The 18938-nt window shown below is 57.6% G+C and overlaps 1 protein-coding gene across 3 annotated transcripts in view; it reads left to right on the top strand.

Annotated features, from left to right (window-relative positions):
• TXNRD2 (thioredoxin reductase 2) overlaps positions 1-18938 on the top strand; it is a 46920-nt gene that overhangs the window by 22268 nt on the left and 5714 nt on the right. For all 3 annotated transcript variants that reach the window (XM_040619585.1, XM_040619586.1, XM_040619584.1), the window contains 5 exons: positions 2019-2038; positions 2791-2882; positions 5316-5490; positions 15465-15601; positions 18747-18842. In XM_040619585.1, the coding sequence (XP_040475519.1) occupies positions 2019-2038; positions 2791-2882; positions 5316-5490; positions 15465-15601; positions 18747-18842 (520 nt within the window). The remainder of the gene's footprint in view (positions 1-2018; positions 2039-2790; positions 2883-5315; positions 5491-15464; positions 15602-18746; positions 18843-18938) is intronic.

Raw genomic sequence — 18938 nt, 5'->3', positions numbered from 1 at the left:
CGCTTGTTTGTGTATGAGATTTCAGCTCTACATGTGCCGTCAAGGACACCCACTTCAGGATGGCCGAGCTGGCACCGGCCTTCTCCCAGATATACCCACTGTCGGCAAGTCAGAGCTGGTGGCCTGAGAAGGGCGGGCGCCCGTGGCTTGGAGGTGGGAGCGGGAGGCCCAGAGCACTGAGGTGGCTCCATGGGAGGAGCTGGTGGGGGGGAGTGTTCAGCGCCTGCATGGCCGCCTGCCCTCCCTCCCTGCCCAGCTCCCCACCCACAAAGTGCACAAGGGTGGGAAGGGACCCGGGAGGGAAACAAAATGGTTTTGCCAAAATCAGGAGACTGCCTTCCTGTGTCCTCAGCAATGTGACATGAGGGTCCGGAGCTGTCCTATAGGCTGTAGCCGGCAGCCGGCTGGCTCCTGCCGGAGGGTCCACTTCACAGAGGCGGGAAGGCTCCAAGACAGGCCGGGGACAGCCCCATTGTCCAACAGAGGGGCTCCCCTAGTACCTGTATGATGCGGCTATCTGAGAGGCGGTCGGCCTGCACTGTGGCCACTGCTGGCAGCAGGGAGCAAAGGGCACTGCGAGTTTGGCGTTGACGCTTTTACCCAACTTCATCTTGCCTTTAAGGCAGGATGTTCAAAGCAGTTAAATTGTATTTTAAGTAACTCAAAATTTCACATCTTAAAGAAAAGCTTGTACCTTTCACTATATACATCAAGTACAAGAGAAGTTAGGTCATGTCATGTTGAAAACGCCCCTACGCAGAGACCTACCTATTACACGTATGCGTGGCCACGTACATGCGTGAATATGCACGTATGCCAGCGTGTCTCTTTCTTAGACGTTGCCAGGCCTGTGTGGGGCCCTGAATGCGTCTCTGTGCTCCTGCCAGCTGCGGGGCCCAGTGTTTCTCTCAACTTTTTCATGTGGTGAGCTCTGCTCACTCTCCCCGAACGTGACTCCAGCCTAGTTCTGTCCCCAGCCCCCGCGAGGAAGCCGTGTGCCGGTGGCTTCCCGCAGGGCACCTGCCGCAGTACTCCACGGGATAGACTGCTTTTTGAAATGGAATTATATCATTAGTACCTGCCAGGATTAGTGCTGACATTGGGCTTATCCATCCTTACATCACCTCCTCTTGTTCAAAGGCTGAAGGGGCGATCTGACAAGCCCACCCACATGTTGCCACCCGGGCCGGGAATTGTCGTTCCTTGTTAGGTTCTGTGCGCGTGTGTGTATGTGTGCTTGCGTGCACGTGTGTTCATGTATGCAGAGTGTAGCTGAACAACGGAAAAGGGCTTATACTACTAGGGCAGATATTTTAAATGACTCTTCTGGGTCCCAGTGCCCTGTGTCTCCCTCTGCCCCCAGATGCCCTCATTCTTGCTCCGGGGAGCTACCTCTCCTGGCCCTGGCCCATGCGTGGTGGGGCTGGACAGGCACACGCAGGCCTTCCAGCCTGCCCTTCCAGCCTGGCCTTCCACGGTCCAAGGATGTTCTGCCTACAGCTGCCGCTGTCCCAGAAGCCTCCCTTCCGTCTAGTGCCCTCCCTGTCCTGCAAAGCCTGTCTGCTTCCATCCTGGCCGCCGAAGATCCGGAGGGACCCCATGGCAGCATTTACATTAGGACAGAAAGAAAACCATTCCCCTTGTTCTGATGGGATTGTTCTTCACACACCCGTGGACTCTGCGTTGGTCGCACTCCCCGGACCTTTCACAGGACATGTGCTGTTCTGTCACTGACCACTCACATCCTTCATCACCAGGCAATTTTCTGATTCAGCGACACCGTGTTTGTCATTTATTTTCATAGTCGGAGCCTCTGGGAAGTGGGTTTTGTATCTTGGGACAAACTGTTTGAACAGTTAGCCTCGGCTGACTCATCAGCAGTGACGCGTCAGCTGACCAGGCACCTTGCAGGAAAGCTGAAGGGCCCCGTCCGCCCTGCAGAGGCCCCAGTCAAGACAGCTGCATGTGGGCCACGGCGGGCCACATGTGGGCCTCACCGTTCTTTCTCTCTCTAACAGGTTGGTGGTTGGGGCCAGCTGTATCCTTTGCCGGCGTGCAGGTGACAGCCGGCTGTGCTCACAGTCCTAAGAGTGGATGCCTGGTTCCTAGAGCCCCTCCCCCACGGCCCTCCCTTCCGGCAGGGAGGACCGTCTGCCGCCTGGAGCCAGGCACTTACAGGGCCGCTCAGGGCAGATGACCTGTACTCAGGGGACAATTTGAGGCTGACCTTTGAGGCTAGGGCTTCCTGGAGGCGTTTCCTGAGCCACACACTGAGACGGCTGAGCCCGTCGGGGCAGCTGGACACAGCCGCGAGGCAGGTGGTGCTCCCTGGAGAGCAGCCCCCTCCAGGCCCGTTCCTTCAGAGGGTCAGAAGAGGAGCCATGGGAGGATCTGTGGTCAGGAGAGGGGATGGCTGAGGGAAGGTGAAAGCTGGGACTGCTAGCTGAGAACACGGGTCGAAAGCAGCTGTTTCGTTTCTTTCATGAATGACACTCTTCCCTTCTGTCGCTGCTTGGACCCCTCGGGGGGTGGGCCTGGCCCCAAAGGCTGACATTAAACTGCAGGGAGCCTGGACAAATGCCCCATGGAGGCAGAAGCCTCATGGGCCCTGGGTACTGGACAGTGCCCACGTGCCGTGACAGCCAGAGTTCCCACCTCACCTTGGACTTGTGTGTATGAGGTTGGGGTGTGGGAGGTTGGTGGGGGAGTGGGTGGCTGGCCAGGGCACTGGGGGTCTCGCCCCTTGGCTCCTGATGTCACGGTCCATTAGCATTCCTTAGCCTCTGGCAGATGTGGCCCTGGAGTGTGCCGGCTTCCTCACCGGGCTTGGACTGGACACCACCGTCATGATAAGAAGCATCCCCCTGCGGGGCTTTGACCAGGTATGGCTGCGTGTGCCCCAGCTCCCACCCTATACTCTCTCCCAGGCAGGTGCAGGTGTGGTCTGGGAGTGAGCTCTCAGTCTTTAGAAACTGGCCCTTGAGTAAGGAGACTGTTCCTGAAATAGAAAACACCTGCCAGAGTGTGAAAGGGTGGGCTGGCACATGGAACAGTGGAAACTTCCCCTGGACCAAAGGGACGTTGGTGGGCATGCCAGGCCAGCCTCATGGACCATGAGGTTGGGTCAGCCCTTCTAGTCACTCCATCAGTAAGCAGAAAGCGTGTGTCGGCTGACGTGTTGCCCCGTCTCCCTTGCTGAGCTCCCCTGGTGCTGAGTGGGGGGCCGCCTCCGCAGGGGCAGCTCCAGGTCGGGAAGCAGGCTGGTCAGGCCCTGGGTGACCACCGCAGGAGATGGCAGCCCCTGGCTGCCTTCCCAGTCCCCCGCCATAGACTGAAAAGCTGTAATTTATGAGTCAGGACAAGCACTTGATGGCTTTCCTGGCCGGCGGTCCACCCGGAGTGCTCAGAGTGTCCCCACAGCCTCTGATGCCCCGCCAGTTCCACATCCTGTCCACTGTACGGGGCCAGCACCTCACGCAGCCTGCCTGTCAGTGGCTCCTGAGAGCCGCGTGGCAGGAGCTCGGAGGGCCGCCCTGCAGGGTCTGAAGAGTGGGGGTTGTCCTGATCCGCGTCTGGGCCATAGATACCCCTGCTGACGGCAGAGGCGTCCATGCCAGGGGCACGTGGTTTGCTGTTTTCTGTTTTGTTTTGTTTTTAACTAAAAACTCTTCAAGGAAGAGTCACCTGCTAAAACCAAACTCGGGTTATCGCTGTCAAGATGTCAAAATGTCCTCTCATGTGCCCGAGAAGGAAGACAGACCCCTGCCCATCAGTGCTCTCAGGCCTGGTGAGCTTTTGCAGAGGGAAGCAGGGGGCCTGCTGTGTTCAGCCCCCAACCCCACCCCACCCAGTGGACGTGGATACCTGGCCCTCTGTCCTGTGCGGGGCCACGCTTTCTTTCTTTCTTTTTTTTTTTTTTTTAAGATTTTATTTATTTATCAGAGAGAGAGAGAAAGAACAAACAAGCAGGGGGAGCGGCAGGCAGAGGGAGAAGCAGGCTCCCCACTGAGCAAGGAGCCCAACGTGGGATTCAATCCCAGCACCCTGGGATCATGACCTGAGCTGAAGGCAGATGCCCAGCTGACTGAGCCACCCAGGCGCCCCTCTTTCACTTCACTCTATGCTCATGTACTAAGCGCCCACAGCGGGGCCACAGCATCCGGAAAAGGTCTCTGTGCCTTGGGGTACGGGTGCAGTGTGCTGGGTGGCAGACAGGAGTGCAGGGGGCCGCGCTGCGGGATGCAGAGAAGGACGAGGCCTGTGAAGCAGAGGGGCCGCAGGAACGAGGACCACTCGGAAGACTGGCCTTCCAGCCCAGCAGAAGTTGGAGGCCGACGAGCTGGGGTGCCCTGGGACGTGGGGGCGCGGTGGTGAGGCCAGGTGACCCAGGCCCTGCCTCAGAAGGATGTGCAGCCATGGTGGCAGGGCTAGGGCTGGTGGTCTGGCCACGTGGCTCAGTGGGGCCAGGAGTTCCCCCACAGACTGTGATAGAGGCTCCAGGCTTACAGGCGTCCAGAGGGATTGGCAGCCTACACCTGCGTTCCCGTGACTGGTGTGATAGTCCTGAACAGGCAGTCTCCTCATGGGGTGTGTCTTGAAATGAGCCAGCACCAGAGGATTTAAACCATGGCTTGTATTTTCTCTTCAAAGAAAAAGCTGTGTCTGACTGGGGCTCTGGCCTGCACAAGCGCCCACAGCGGCCCCAGCAGCTGGGCCTCCATCTGCGGCCAGGGGCTGCAGAGCCTGCTAGGCTGGTAGGAGGGAGCCCTCTCTGCAGATGCCCTGCCCCCCCCCCATGCCCGCTACCTTGTCTGTCTTGGTGGGGAGCGGAGGGGCTCACCTACTGTCCCATCTCCCCAGTGGCTGAGGAAGTGACAGCATTCAGCAGGGGCGAAGGGGTGGCAGCTCTGGAGTGAAGTGCCATCTCGTTCAGCCAGGCCAGAGCCCCCAGGGGAAGGGGGTGCTTCTCTGTCATTGCTTTTAGTGAAGACTTCGTTAATCGGCATGTAGAGAAGAGCCCAAAGGTCAAGTGCATCCTAACTCCAGGTTCTCGGATTTGGAGCTGGCATCAGATGCTGTCCCAGCTCAGCCCTCAGTTCCACAGAGTACAAGGGGACCCAGAATTGGGGGTGGACCGAGGCCACGTAGCAGCAGAGGAGGGGCCTTGGACCTTCTCCTTTGGATGAACCTTTCTTGGGCTCCTCTAGGGCTTTTTCAAGCAGGCAGGAGACCACGTCCTTTCTTCCCACAGTCGTCAGGAATGGACATTCTCACCGCTACCTGGGCCTCACAGCATGTTCTCTCGTGCTTTGCAGCAAATGTCTTCCTTGGTCACGGAATACATGGCCTCTCGAGGCACCCGGTTCCTGAGAGGCTGCACCCCCTCAAGAGTGCGGAGGCTCCCAGATGGCCAGCTCCAGGTTACCTGGGAGGACCTCACCTCTGGCAAAGAGGACACGGGCACCTTCAACACCGTCCTGTGGGCCGTAGGTAAGGGTGCGCCGAGCCACACGTGAGCCACACGGAGGCCAGCAGCATCGCCTCCCCTTGCTGCTATCTCCAGGGCTCCCCTCGTTCTGCTGGCTTTCGGGGGGGCCAGCTGTCACAGCACACCTCTCTGGCCATCGTACCAGCTTGTGGGCTTGTTTCCATCACCTCTGGTGGGTTGGTTTGAGCTCTGCAGTAGATGCCTTCCTGGCCTTTGTGGAAGTCACACTTTGCAGACGTCCAGAGATGGCATCAGTGATGGGGCAGAGGCCTTGGGCCTTCCTCAGCTGCACGTGGGTTGGCTGCCAGCTCGCCCGCAAGTGATTGTCTTCTCATCCTCCTCTTCCCTGAGATGTGTGGGTCCAGCTTTTTGTGGGGGCGAAAGCCGAGCGAGCATGGCTGGACAGAATTAGCCCATTGCTGACATTGCCGGACATACTCCCTCCCAGGCTGGCTCCTCCCTGCACCCCAAGGGGCAGGATGGAGAGTGGGGATGCAGTGGGGGAGACGCCTGCCCAGGGCCTGGGCCTCAGCTGGTCTGAGGGAAGGGACGTGGGCTTCGAGGAAAGGCGCCCTGGCCAGGAGCCAGATGGGAAGAGCGAAGAGCTCACTGTGTCCATCATGAGCCTGCTGGTGGGTGGGGCTCGGCGTTGCTGTGAGTGGGGTCCGGCCGCAGAGGGCTGACGCGTTCTCGTTAGTGAGGGCATGTGGGGCCGGCTGCAGCACACCTGCTCGGACATCGTGCTCACCTTGACAGCTGCGTCCTCTAGGGTTGGAATTTCATTTTCCTAAGCCCCCTGCCCACTTGCATGTTAAAAATAGGAGCAATGCAGATCTTCCTTTCTCTCGACGTTTCCAGTTCACTGGGGTCTCTGCGCCGAGCCTGATCAGTTGTCCCTCTTCTGTGAACCTGGGCTCAGAATCTGTGTAGCTGTCAGAATCATCATCCGTCTCCACGTCAGTTAATCGAACGTTTACTGAGTGCTCAGAGAGGCTGTCACGTCAGCGTTTGCCGGGACCTGGTTGGCCTGGTCCCAGCATCCCCTGCAGTGAGGCTCCCAGGAGGAACAGGGCTGCATCACAGAGCAGTGACTTCTGAGAAGCCTCGCTGGTTTCCCTGAGTTCTCAGAACGCTTGGCAATCAGACCGTGAGATAAACTCTGGGGGAGTCGGAGCTCTTCACTTGTGTGCAGTCAACAAGAGCAGATTTAAGGAGCAAGGAAAATGCCTTGCAGTTAGTTTAGTGCCTCTTGCCCTAAATTTAGTCAGCGACCACAGGAGATATTCTTGTTCAGATCATGAAAGTAAACTGAAGTAGGTTTATTTTGTTCAACACTTGAAAGATGATGTAACTATTCAGATTCGGAAGCGTACATTGACATTTATCTTAAACTCATTTTAAAAGGTGTGGTAGCAAGTTTCTCCCCTCCCATCTGCACCCCCAGCCTCTTCCTTTGTCCCCTGATACCACTTCGGGGACCCCAAACACCCACATCCCTTCTCCCGCCGTTGGACAGAGACAAAGTCCTCTGCCCATATGCCATCCGCTAAGCCTACTCTGACGGCAGCGGCTGTGCCCTCAGAAAGCCTCAAGGTCCTCCCAGCTTCCAGACAGGTCCCTGGTGGGCGACATGCAGGGCCTCTGGCGCACAGGCCTGCCCTCCCCTCTGCAGGAGTCCGTTTATTTTCTGTATTTTCAAAAAGAGCATCCCCCAGACAGTCTGCCCGACGTGATTGATGCTGGGGGTGGAAGCTTTTCACAGTCCTTGGCCTTTGACCTTGCTTCCCGAGGCGGCGCTGCGGTGGCGGTGGTTTCTGGCACGCCTTCTGGGGCTGTACGGGCATGTGCTGACTTCGCTGCTCGCTCCTGGGCCAGGTTTTGTAAACAATCAGGAGCCACTTCCCAGTTTAACAACTGGGAATGTTGTCTGCTGGTTTACCTCGATAAGCCTTTAACCAAGCATTATTTCTGCCTGCAATAAAGGATGATCTGATCCAGGAGGTTAAAATAAAACACCCCCAGCGGCTGAAGGGCTGGCACTGCAAACAGCTCCCGGACCATACGTCCTGCCCCAGTAACCAGCACTCTGTGCACACAAGCTGGGCTTTGACGTGTGTTAAAAACAGGAGGGAAGGATGCCCCTCACGTCCGAAGGGCACACATTAAGGGCTGCAAGGAGCTTCCACGGGGCTGAGCTTGTGCCTGGTGCCCTGGTCACAGCTGGTGAGGACGGTATGCGCAGGGATGGCGAGGTGGGCCCTGCAGTCTGCAAGCCCGGGAGGACTCCGAGTCTCTTCCTCGGCCCAGCCTTGATCTCCACGTGGTGGATTAAACACATTAGCAGTTAAAGCAGTTAATTGCTGTGCAGGGGGCCGGCTCATTGTTTGTCTCTGAATCACCCACCCACACCAGGTGTCTCAGATAATAGACTGGGAACTCGCAGCGAGGAGGATTTCCTGTCTGCAGATGTGCCGATTACAGTGCTGAGTGAAGACAGTCAGCCTGCGCCGTGCCGCGGGCTCGAATTCACCCTGTGCAGTTAACCAGTTGTGGCCTGAATCCTCAGCCGTCGGGGCAGGGGGAGCAGGGGCAGGACGGGGCAGCCGGGTGGACGCTTGTGCGTGGAAACGCTTCTGAGCTGGAGCTCAGCTGAGGTTTAGCTTCGACTTTGTTTCAGAGGCTGGCCAGGGGCCTCTGAGCGAAGCCCTGGGAAAGCCGGCTGCTAGAACTGTCCCGTGCCCCTCAGCGTCTCTAGCCTTCTTCGAGGCGAGGGTGGCGGCTCTGGTGCATCCCTCCCTGGGCCACAGGAGTCCTGCCCATGGTCAGAAGGCCCAGACGGCTGGTGTTCCCACCATCCAGAGTGCCAGGAAGGGCTGTCCTGGCCCTGCCTCAGCAGCCCCCTTGGTCTGTTAGGAATCAGCCATTTTCTCTCCCTCAGACTTTGTCTTAGCAGGGAACTTGGTCTCGCCCACCTGTGTGTAAAACCCCCAGATAACTTCTGAGCCTCTAAAATGATATAAAGAGAGCCAGTAGGCACTGCGGGCCCAGCTTTCCAACTTCCTCTTTTTTAAAAAAAATTTTTATGTATATATTTGTGAGAGAGAGCACGGGGGTGGTGGTGGTGGTGGGAAGAGCAGAGGGAGAGGGACAAGCCAACTCCACGCTGAGCACAGAACCCGACGCGGGGCTTGGTCCCACGACCCTGAGATCACAACCCGAGCTGAAATCAGGAGTCGGATGCTCAAGCGACTGAGCCACCCAGGTGCCCCCCCCCCGGCTTTCTGGCATCTAATCCGACCACCATATTGAGGACCCCACTCCAGGCACAGCCCACCTACACAGAGCGTGCCCATGGACCACAGACAGGGAGGAGGTGGCACCCATGGAGAGAGATGGGGCCCACAGTGCCCAGGGAGTGCAGTGCGTCTGCCCTGGGTGGGCTGCAGCCTGGGGCTCCCCCTCTACTGCAGGGACTGCTGGCTCCGGTTTACAGGAGGCCGCCTTGCTCAGCTACATTCAGCTGATGGCTTCTCCGTGCCATAGACACCCCCCTTCAAGTGCTTGTGGATTATCCACCCCCCCCTGCCCCCGCCAAGTGCCGGGCAGCAGCACTGGGAGCTGGAGGCAAAACAGAAGTGAGCCCCTGAGGCTGGGAATTCATGGGTGGGGGTCTCTGAGTCCAGCAAGAAGGATGGAGCAGGCCAGGCCCCAGTGCCTCCCGACAGCTGTGAGAGGAGCCCAGGCTCTCCATGGCTGGCGCTGGGCTGCTGGAGAGGGGCTGGCAGGCGGAGCGTGGGTGCGACCTTGTTGAGAGAAGCCCAGTCCAAGGCCACCGGGCCTGTTCTTTGGGCCTGTGTCTTGCTGTGGCTGTAGGAAACTGAGTGTGGCCGTATTCTCCCCAGGGGGGACTTCGTAGTGACCTAACTACCTGTGACGGGTCCCACATGCAGACTCCCCGGCTCACTAAGGCCCACCTTTCTCTGCTCTCCAGGCCTGAAGGGAAGCACTGCTCTGTTCGTGAGCCTCTCCTATTCTAACACCTGCTTATTTCAGTATAAACATCAAGTTTGTAACTAGCAATGTGAAGAGAGACTCAAATCTGTGTATGCAGTGTGTTTTCTTGGAGGGAAAGAAGACGTTCATGGAGCTCTTCCTGTAGGCACCTCCCACAGGCCGAGGGAAGTGGCTGGGCCTGAGACCACGGCCTTCCCCACCACACTGTGTGGCCCCAGATGGTGCACCATGGCTCATGAACCAGCACCGTCCACTCAGTGGCTCTCATTAGCTCCTCTCTGGCTCACCGTGGCGCCAGCTCATTGCAGAGGCCGGGCAAGGGCAGCGGGAAAGCAGCACCTTGTGTTCACTGACTGGTCCTCTGCCCTCTGCTTGGGATGCCCTGCACCGCCACGGGCCAAGAGCGGTACCAGGCCTGCGAGCTGGCTCCTGTCGGTGGCCAGGGTCACCTTGACCCACAGCCGTCAGACCCAGGCCAGCCTACCTTCACACTCCCAATCTTGTTACCAAGTCAAATTCAATATTTATGGTTAGAACATGGTAGAAACCAGTTGCTTTAAAAAAAAAAAAAAAGAAGAAGAAGAAAAAGAAGGACTTGGTGAAATTGCTTTTAAAGATAAATGGGTGTCGTTTTATGCATTAATTTACACTATCTAAATTTTACAAGTGCTACTGGGAGCAGTCAAGCAGCAGGAAGGTTATATTGACATTTGTAATTGTTATAGCAATAATTACCACCTGCCAGGGAACATGTTCCTTCCTGGGGGTTCCCGTGGACCAGGCTGCAGCTGGGCTTGAGCTGGAGGCTCCACCCAGTTCCAGGGCTGGCTGTGGGGGTTTAGGAGCCCATGTGAGCTTATTTTATGTGTTGTCAGTGCTGCTCACAGGCTTGAATAGGAAAGGCCCATGTGTTTCCGGGGCAGGGCAGGAGGGGACAGCGGTGAGAGGTGTCATTGGGTTGACCTGGGGGGCCGTGGCAGGTGCTGGTGGTCACAGTAAGGCGCCAGCCTCAGGTCATGCTAAGGTTCTCAGGTCATGCTAAGGCTCACTTATTCATTCAGCAAGTATTAAGCCCTGCCTGGGCTCCAGGGCAGGAGGACGGGTCCCCAGCCCTGCTCTTGGGGGGCTTAAGGTTGTGGCTGGGGTTCTGGGGCTCTTGTAGATGGGGCCGTCCGAGAAAATAAAAGGACCCCTTTGCTGTTGTTATCCTTTTCCCTAAAGTCTCAAAGGTGACAAGAGACACATAATAAATTTTTTAAAAGGTAGGCCTCAAAGGGATCTGACTAGAGGTGCCAAAGGCATGAGTTCTGCCTTCTGTGTCTGGTCCAGGGTGTCCCGCAGCCAGCCTAGGGGGTGTGGCTGGCTCTGGGGGGCCATGCATGTGCCCCCCAGGAGGGGTGCCCAGGGCAGGCCCTCCGTGAACCTGTGCGAAGCTGCTGGTCCTGCCTCCCGGACCCCCATCCTGGCGCTGAGCTTTAGGCTGCTTCCTTTACACTCTCTCTGCGTCCGTCTGATCAGAGCCCCTCATTCACCCTGTCATACTCCTGCTGCCACTTAAATCTTACCTCATTACACGGATTGCCCTTCACTCATCAGAACGTGTGCTCCAGGCAGGCGTGAAATTGGAGGGAATGCCCGTTTTCCTGTAACGGCGAGAAAGAGGCCCGGGAAACTGCATGTGTCCACTTGTCTGTGGCCCTGGGCCCAGCTGAGCAGGTAGGAATGACCAAAGCCACCCTCTGGGGAGTTTTTGACCTGCAGCCTTCTCCAGCCTTCTCCAGCTGGCTGGGTGAGCATGGTGGCCGGGCCGCCTCCCCCGGCCAGTAGCACCAGCTGGTGGGACTCCAGTGCCGCAAGGGGAGGGCTGGCCTGGTCCAGCTGCACCGGGAGCTCTCAGGCTGAAGGCAGCTTCTTGCACCACGTCAGGGCCCCGGGGTGTCCTGGATGCTCGGCACGGGGAGGGGGGAACTGTCTTACCTCGGTGCACCAGGGGTCACATGATCCCTTAGAGGGACTCAGGCCAGCGGACGAGGCTGAGCCTGGTGAGGCAGGCAGCTCCAAAGGCCCATCCACACATTTATTTGGACGCTGCCTCTGGGGAGGAAGTGAGAACATGTTTGCATCTAGAATCTTAACGCCCTTGTTGTTTGCAGTAAATATGATGGAGTGTCATTCGCGTATCATGTGAGAAGCTCTTAGAAGGCAATTGAGTCATGGAGATATGTATAAATGAGTGAAAAAAGGCAAGGAATGCGCAGTTCACAACAGGAGATACAGCTACTAAATACATGGCCCGAAGTCCTTAGTTTTACTGGTGAATGTATTGGCAGTCAAAGAAGCAGAAATTAAAACATCGGCCGGAGGGAAGGAGCAAGCCCAAGAAGGAGCTGTCCGTCCAGGCAGCCGGCCTTCCTCTGAGGACCGTCCCAAGGAACTAAACCGACACATGGACAGACTGCCATCCCCAGCCCAGCGATGTCCAGGGAGCAGAGATGTGGGAGCCAATCCAGAGAACCATTCAGCAGCACTTGGCAAATTTGAGCTGGGTGCCAAGGACCCGAGGCCCCAGGGAGCAAGAGGTCCTGCAGGGCATGGAGCGAATGGCCTGCTGGGGGTGTGGGAAAGCACCGTGTGCGACATACAGGGTGATACACATGGGGGGGGGGGCTGCCATGGAGGTGCCCGTCTTCCCCCGAATCGCCTGATGAGTCCTACCTTTGTTTTTGCATAAGAGGAAAATGGTGAGGGAGAAGACTTTGCATGTTGCCTGAGTCTTGCTTCTGGCCATGTAAGTCTGACCTGGACTAGGCATTGTCCATGCGGCCAGAGCTGCCCTGCTTGCATGGCTGACCACGGGGTCCCCACCCGAGCACCCACGCTCTGCCTTCCTCGGGGGCTCCAGGCCTGAGCTGAGTGGGGGCCCCACACCCTCCGACTGGGCCCCCAGCACCTATGGGGAGACATGACTCTGCTCTGAGCCCAAGGGAACAGAAGTTGGAAGGTCATGGGGTATGTGTCTCCCTCCTCCAGGTCGTCTGCTCAGTGAGGCCTGCATCCTGGCTGTGGCCCCATGGAGCTGGCGGCACCTTACCATAGCCCTGGGGCATGGCTCCACAGAATGGGGTGCCTGGGTGGAGCTGGGCCCCCCAACCTCAGGCCTCCCCCACACAGGCCCTGTCAGCACAGCTTCCAAAACCCGATGCTCCCATGGCTGCCCTTTTAGGGCTGTCTCTGACTGGTGCAGCCTCTCCCTTCACTATTCATTCCAAAAGCTTCGACGGAGTGCCTTCCACAAGTGGGGCATATTCTTTCTGTCTACCCCCACTGCTGTTACTCCTTTTAAATTTATCTTTATATTCTTTGAGACCTTGGATGTGGTTAGACTGACATCTAAGAGGAGTGTGGTTACCGTGGTTACCATGAGGCACAAGGAAACACTCCTGGCCTCCCAGGACCAGCCGGGCAGGAGTGCAGTGTGGCCAGCGTCAGAGCAGAGTGGTCTGTGGGCAGCCAGCTTTGTCCTTGGACGCTCCGGCCTCAGCCTGGAGCGATCGCCAGGAGGTCGTGGGCCTGGCAAGCTGCTGTGTGCCCTGCTCCCCAGAACCGGGAGTCTGGGAAGGAGCCTGAGGACTCAGCTATGAGTCCCCCGCCTGCAGGGATCCTCAGCTCCCCCAGCAGACCCCCACCAGGCCTGCCTCCTGGGCCCAGCTCCATCCTTGCCGAGGCACAGCACGTTCCAGTCCCTTCCTAGGTGCACAAGAGCTCCCAGGAGTCAGCTGGATCCCCTACTTGGGAATCAGGCCCGGGCCGCCACGCTGCCTCGTCCAGGCAGGACACTGGCCAGCGTCACGTGTTGCGCTCTGCAAGCTCATACATCTCCATTCACGTTACCAGAGCTGGTGTTGGTGCCGTCAGAAGGCAGGGACCTCCAGAGCCTCACGTCGCATCACTGGTGTCTGGTATGCTGGGTGACGGGTGTCAGCCCGCCCAGCACCTGATTCCTGCGGCCAAGCAGAGTGAAGAGGCCGGAGCCGGCTCCCCATGAACTTGAGAAGCACGGCTTAGTTGAGTCTCTGTGTTTTGACTTCCCACTCTGGGAGAGCAGCTGGAGACTTAAGGTTTCCCTTTCACAGGACTTGGTCTTCCAGATGTTCAGCCTGGCACCACCCACCACCCGACCTCTTGTGTATCTGAGTCACCCCGAGCTGTGGGAACTGTGCCTTTGAAACTGTTCATCTTTGCCTTCAGGGCATACCGGGAGCCCCGAGGGGCTGCCACTGCCCTCCCAGGGCCCAGCAGGAAGAGCTGCCTTCGCCACCCCTGGGTTAGTGAGGCCACATTGAGTTAGGGGAGAAAGGGACCTCTGCTGGCAGCTCAGCTGTGACAAGGCCCAGGGCTGTAGGCATGTGAAGCCTGGCAGGGAGGCTGCTGCCGCCATCCCCTGCCCCTGCCGGCCTTGGCACCCAAGAGTTGCTCGTCGGGATTAGCCAAAATGACTGCACCCAAGGATGGGTATGGTGTGTGGTTTGGGCTCTGCCTTTCTGTCCATCTCAATTCTCGGCTCTAGGGGTCTCAAAGTTGGGGATGTATGCTGGCCAGGTGCCTGCCACAGGCACACGAGAGAGGAGCTAAGGGTTTGGCTTGTGGAGTGCCCAAGGTGCCCACTTGCTCAGCACTTGTGCTGGCTGGCTGCCAGAGAGGGTTCGTGGGGCCTGCCCTGAGACCCTGCGCAGGGCGTAAGTCCGTGCGTTCTTGCTCCCTGCTCTGGAGGATGTCCTGCTGCCCAATTCTGGGGACGCGAGGCCACAGCCTATTCACACGGACCCAATCTGGTGGCAGGATAGGTGCGTAACTCCACCGCGAAGCGCCATCCTGAGTGTAAGCGGGCAGGAAGAGCACCCTGTAGGGTGGGGGTTGGCGGGGTCATGCAGAGAGTGGGAGGGAGGGTACCCTACCCCAGGAAGGGCCAAGTGGGGACTCAGGAGGCTGTCCGCTCACTTGGGGCCCAGAGGCGTGCTCCACAGACACTGGGACACACGTGCACCCTGGCCCCAGGGGAAAATGCTTGGCACAACAGGAGCCATGGCCCAGGGTGTGTATACTCCACACCTTCCCCTCAGGGCCTGATGCCTTAGGAGGCTGCAAGGCCCTGTCGTGTTGTGTCTGCAGCTGTGGCTGCGGTGACCTTTGGTCATGCGCTGAGTGGGCTGGCGCCCCAGAGCCTGGCCCCTGCCGCAGGGAAGGGTTGAGATCACTGTCCAGGGATGGGTGCACATACTCTTGGGTTGTCGCTGCTTCTAGACTTTTTCTGTGGTCAGAGCCATAGGAACTTTGTATTGAAAAAAAAAGAATGAATTTCCAGTTCAAATGTGACTTTACGGGGTTTTAACTGTCTTCTTTGAATGGCACTTGAGATCTTTATTGTTAGGATATAATCGTTTTAGGATTTTACAGTGGAAATATGGGTTGCTGTAGTCTCCCCAGCGAATTATCTTTGTATGTGCTGGGTTATCAACTGCATATCCAATTAGGCCCACTTGTGTCAGGTTATTTACAAATTACGGGGACTTTTTTTTTTCCATTTTTATTTTTTGTTGTTTGAATATATAAACTATGTATATGATTAAAAAACCAAAGTTGTATCACAGGATGTATTTAGAGAAGTCTTGTCCCCATCTCTGCTTCCTCCACCCCTTCTCTTCCTCTCTGTTCCTCTTCATTCTGCTTCATCTTCTTGTTGATTCTTTGTGCAAATGAAGGTGTGGGGGTGTAGCGTGCGTGCGTTGTGCATAGATGTGGGTGTGGGTGTATGAGGCCACAGAAGGCCGGGAGCCCCTCAACGCTGTTGTGCTTCATGTCTTACCAATTCCAAGTGGGCATGCTGAGAGGTGTTCTGAATAAACCAAGGAATCTCAGTCGGAACTGCTGAAGGTCTTTCAGCCTTGCTCTTTATTTCCTTCAGGTCGAATTCCAGAAACCCGAAGTCTGAATTTGGAGAAGGCTGGAGTAAACACCAACCCCAACAGTCAGAAGATCCTGGTCGATGCTCAGGAAACCACCTCCGTCCCCCACATTTATGCCATCGGAGACGTAGCAGAGGTACGGCCTGCACCTGCCACCTGGCCTCACCAACCCTTCCCCCCACCCCGGCTGGGGCCTCGGGGACCTAACGAGGCTCACAGAGGCTCTGGGCCAAACCCCAAGTACTGTTAGACTCAAGTTCTGGGAAGGATTGGGCACCAGCCTCTGCTTGCTCGAATGTTCCTCCTTTGTATGGGGGGTGGGGGGGCCGGGAAGGCTTAAAAACTAAAAGCACCATCAGCAAATTCCTCTTGTGAACCTCCCCATGTGTCAGCTCTGAGGAAGAGACATCTGCTTGCACACATGAGCCTTGACTTCCCCAAGGTGGGCTGGAAGTACAGAGCCCTAGAAATGTTGCTGCTGGGCAGAGCCTTGGAGCTATCCTGGCCCTGCAGCACTGGGCCTGACCTCCTCGCCTCAGTTTACCCTCTGATCTGTGGACGGGTCAGTACTCTCCCTGACTGGGCTGTCAGACGGGGACAGAGCCCCACTCACCAGGCCTGCCCTTGCGAGTCCCTGGCGGAAGCCTTGCCCCGGCCTGGGAAGCATCTGGTCAGCGCCCCTCCCCTCTTCATGGCCCCTTCATGGCTGGTCAGTCGTGGGACCCCCACATTTCCAAAGCCTCAGGAGCAGTTGGCCGGTCCTGTGCATGTGCAGCCTGGCCCAAGGAAGGTGGCTCAGGAGGGGCCATGGCCAGAGGAGGCTGAGAGATGCAGCAGGCCCCTTAGGCCCCAGCAGGCCTCTTGGTGGCCAGTCCTGCCAGCGTCATCGACACATTAGTTTCCTGGGGCTGCCATTACAAATCACCAGAAGCTGGGTGGCTTAGATCGGCAGAAATGTATTCTCTCACGTTCTGGAGGCCAGAAGTCTGTGTGGGCAGGGCTGTGCTCCCTCCAAAGCCTCTAGGGGAGGACACGTCCTCATCCGTCAGGCAGTCCAGACTTAGAACTGCAGCACTTTGCCCGTCTTCGCGTGCACGCATGTGTGTGTGTGTCTCCTTGTTTCTCTCTTCTCAGCACCCTCACTGGATTTAGGGCCCTCCCTAAGTGACCAACCCTAAATGATCTCAATTTTTTCCTTAATTATATCTGCAAAGAGCCTCATTTCCAAACAAGGTCCCATTCTGAGGTTCCAGGCAGACATGAATTTGGGGGATGCTGTTAAACCCGCCATGACGTGTTCTGGCACCAGCCACTTTCCTGGGTGCTGTGGCCACTCCAGGAACAGACAAAAGTCTTAGCCCTCGTGGTGACATTCTGGTCGGGGTCACAGATGACAAGAGAATGAGTGAACTGTTTGAGGTCGATGTCAGAAGATGCTTAGTGCGGTGGTCAGGGGGACCTGAGGGAGGAGCAGAGAGAGCTTGGGGCCCAGGCGAGCTCAGCGAGGGGGCTCATGCCTACCCAAGGGTGCAAGCACTGCCCTGCCCATGCACACCCCAGAACCCACTTTGGGAAATGCCTGCGGGGAGGGAGAACCAGTATCTATGGCAAGTGGGTCCCTGGGTGGGGCATCCCATAGCTGAGGGGGTACAGGTGGCAATTGTCCCCAATGCTACAGGACCATCCCTCCCTCAGCCTCTGCTATAGCTCATGATGGGTGGGTCTTCCGGAGAGCTTGGCATACTCATAGAGATGGACCAGGGCAGGAGGCCGTGCAAGGCTGGGCCTTTCCTTTGTTCCTGAGGAGCCAGCCTACCCATCTGGCACAGGTCTGTCCTGCAGACACTTGACTCCATACAGACCTCTCCTGCTAGGACAACATGGCTCCTGCTGTGCCCGTGTAGCAGAGGGGTCACCCACTAGCTGTGGTCAGTGCTGACATGTGAGCCAAGGGGCTGCCACTTGAGTCCCTCAGGCTGCCCATGAACCCAGGCTCATGAAATGGTGCATGGGGAGCAGACCAGCAAATGGAGGCAGGACCACGGGCACAGCTGCTGGAGCGTGTGGTCAAAGCTCTGGCCCCTTCTCCCACCAAGTCCGCTCTGATCATCTAGTTGACCTGCTGGTGTGGACGGAAGTGAGTGACTTCACATGCCCGCTAGACCGGGCAGTGCTGTTGCTCCTGTGATCTCTGGCGGTGGGGATGTGGCACTCTCTGGTGGCCCCTTCTGTGTTCATCCTCTGCGCTGTGCCCCAAGATAACACTCGCAGTGCTGGGAGACGGTGCCGCACATATCACACCAGGCTTTCTGCGCGCCCCAGGGGCTGAGCGAGGTGGAGAGCCATCTCAGCAGGGCTCATGCCAACGTGGTGGACCCCGTGGTATTTCAGACTGTGTTGCCAGAAATAGTACACACAAAGGCAATATGTATTGAAGTATTAAATCCACTCAGTTGAAAAGGGAATTCTGGGCGATCCAAAGAGTTAACACCCCAGTGGTCCGGCGTGAGGTGGGGAAGAGTCCGGCGGGCGGGCGGGCCGGCCATTGTCTGGTGACGTATTGTGTGCGGTCCGCACGGACGTTTCCGCAGTTAGTCAGGTCCGGTGGAATGCACGGGCTGCTCTCACGAGTTTATCTCTGCGGATCTCTATTCATTTCTGGAATGTCAAACAACATCTGCATTTCCTGCTGCCGCTGAGGTGATTGGCAGCCGGTCCCAGGCCGACGCGTGCAGGAACACTGGGGGCTGTGGCACCCCCGGCTCCCGGAGCGGGACACACCCTGGGACGGAGGGGCCTCCGGCAGCACGGCATTGGATTTGGGATTTGTAATGGACTGTGACGTGCGAGCCAAGCTGCATGTCAGGAGCACATGAAATGCTTCCAGGGCCCGTTTTAGTCCGAATCCTGGCTAATGCGGCCGATTGAATAGGAGCAGGATCTCCTTCGAGCTGTCATGAGGGCAGCTCTCCAAGGTCACCAACCTGAAGAAGGGGTTCGGAGGGAAGCCACAAGCGAGTGTGGGTGGCGTGGCTGGGCTCCCTGGCAGCTCAGCTCTTCTTCCAGGGAAGGGGGCCGTAACCACAGGTATCTCCCCGGAGCAGGACAGGGGGAGGCAAGAACCGGGACATCTGCCCAGGGCCCTGGCGCCCGGAGACAAACAGCCTTTGGAGGGTTCGGACAGGGAGAAGCCTCACTAGGGAGGCATGGGCGGTGGCAGGGGTCCTGCACAGCCTCCCCCAGATGTTTTGAAGTAACCCCGGGCTCCTTCCGTGCCTCAGGGGCGGCCCGAGCTGACGCCCACGGCTATAATGGCAGGAAAGCTCCTGGCGCAGCGGCTGTGCGGTCGGTCGTCAGACGTGATGGATTACGACAACGTGAGTACCCTCTGCCCTTCTGCACGCTGAGTCCAGCCTGGAGGCAGCTAAGCTCCTGCGAGGGCATGGCGGTGTGCATGCACACCTCTGTGTGTG

This window comes from Ursus maritimus, unplaced genomic scaffold (assembly GCF_017311325.1).
Source record: "Ursus maritimus isolate PB19 unplaced genomic scaffold, ASM1731132v1 scaffold_33, whole genome shotgun sequence".
In the NCBI taxonomy this organism is placed as follows: domain Eukaryota; kingdom Metazoa; phylum Chordata; class Mammalia; order Carnivora; family Ursidae; genus Ursus; species Ursus maritimus.
Note: the sequence above shows the minus strand (reverse complement) of the source record. Positions and strands in the feature narration are given on the sequence as shown.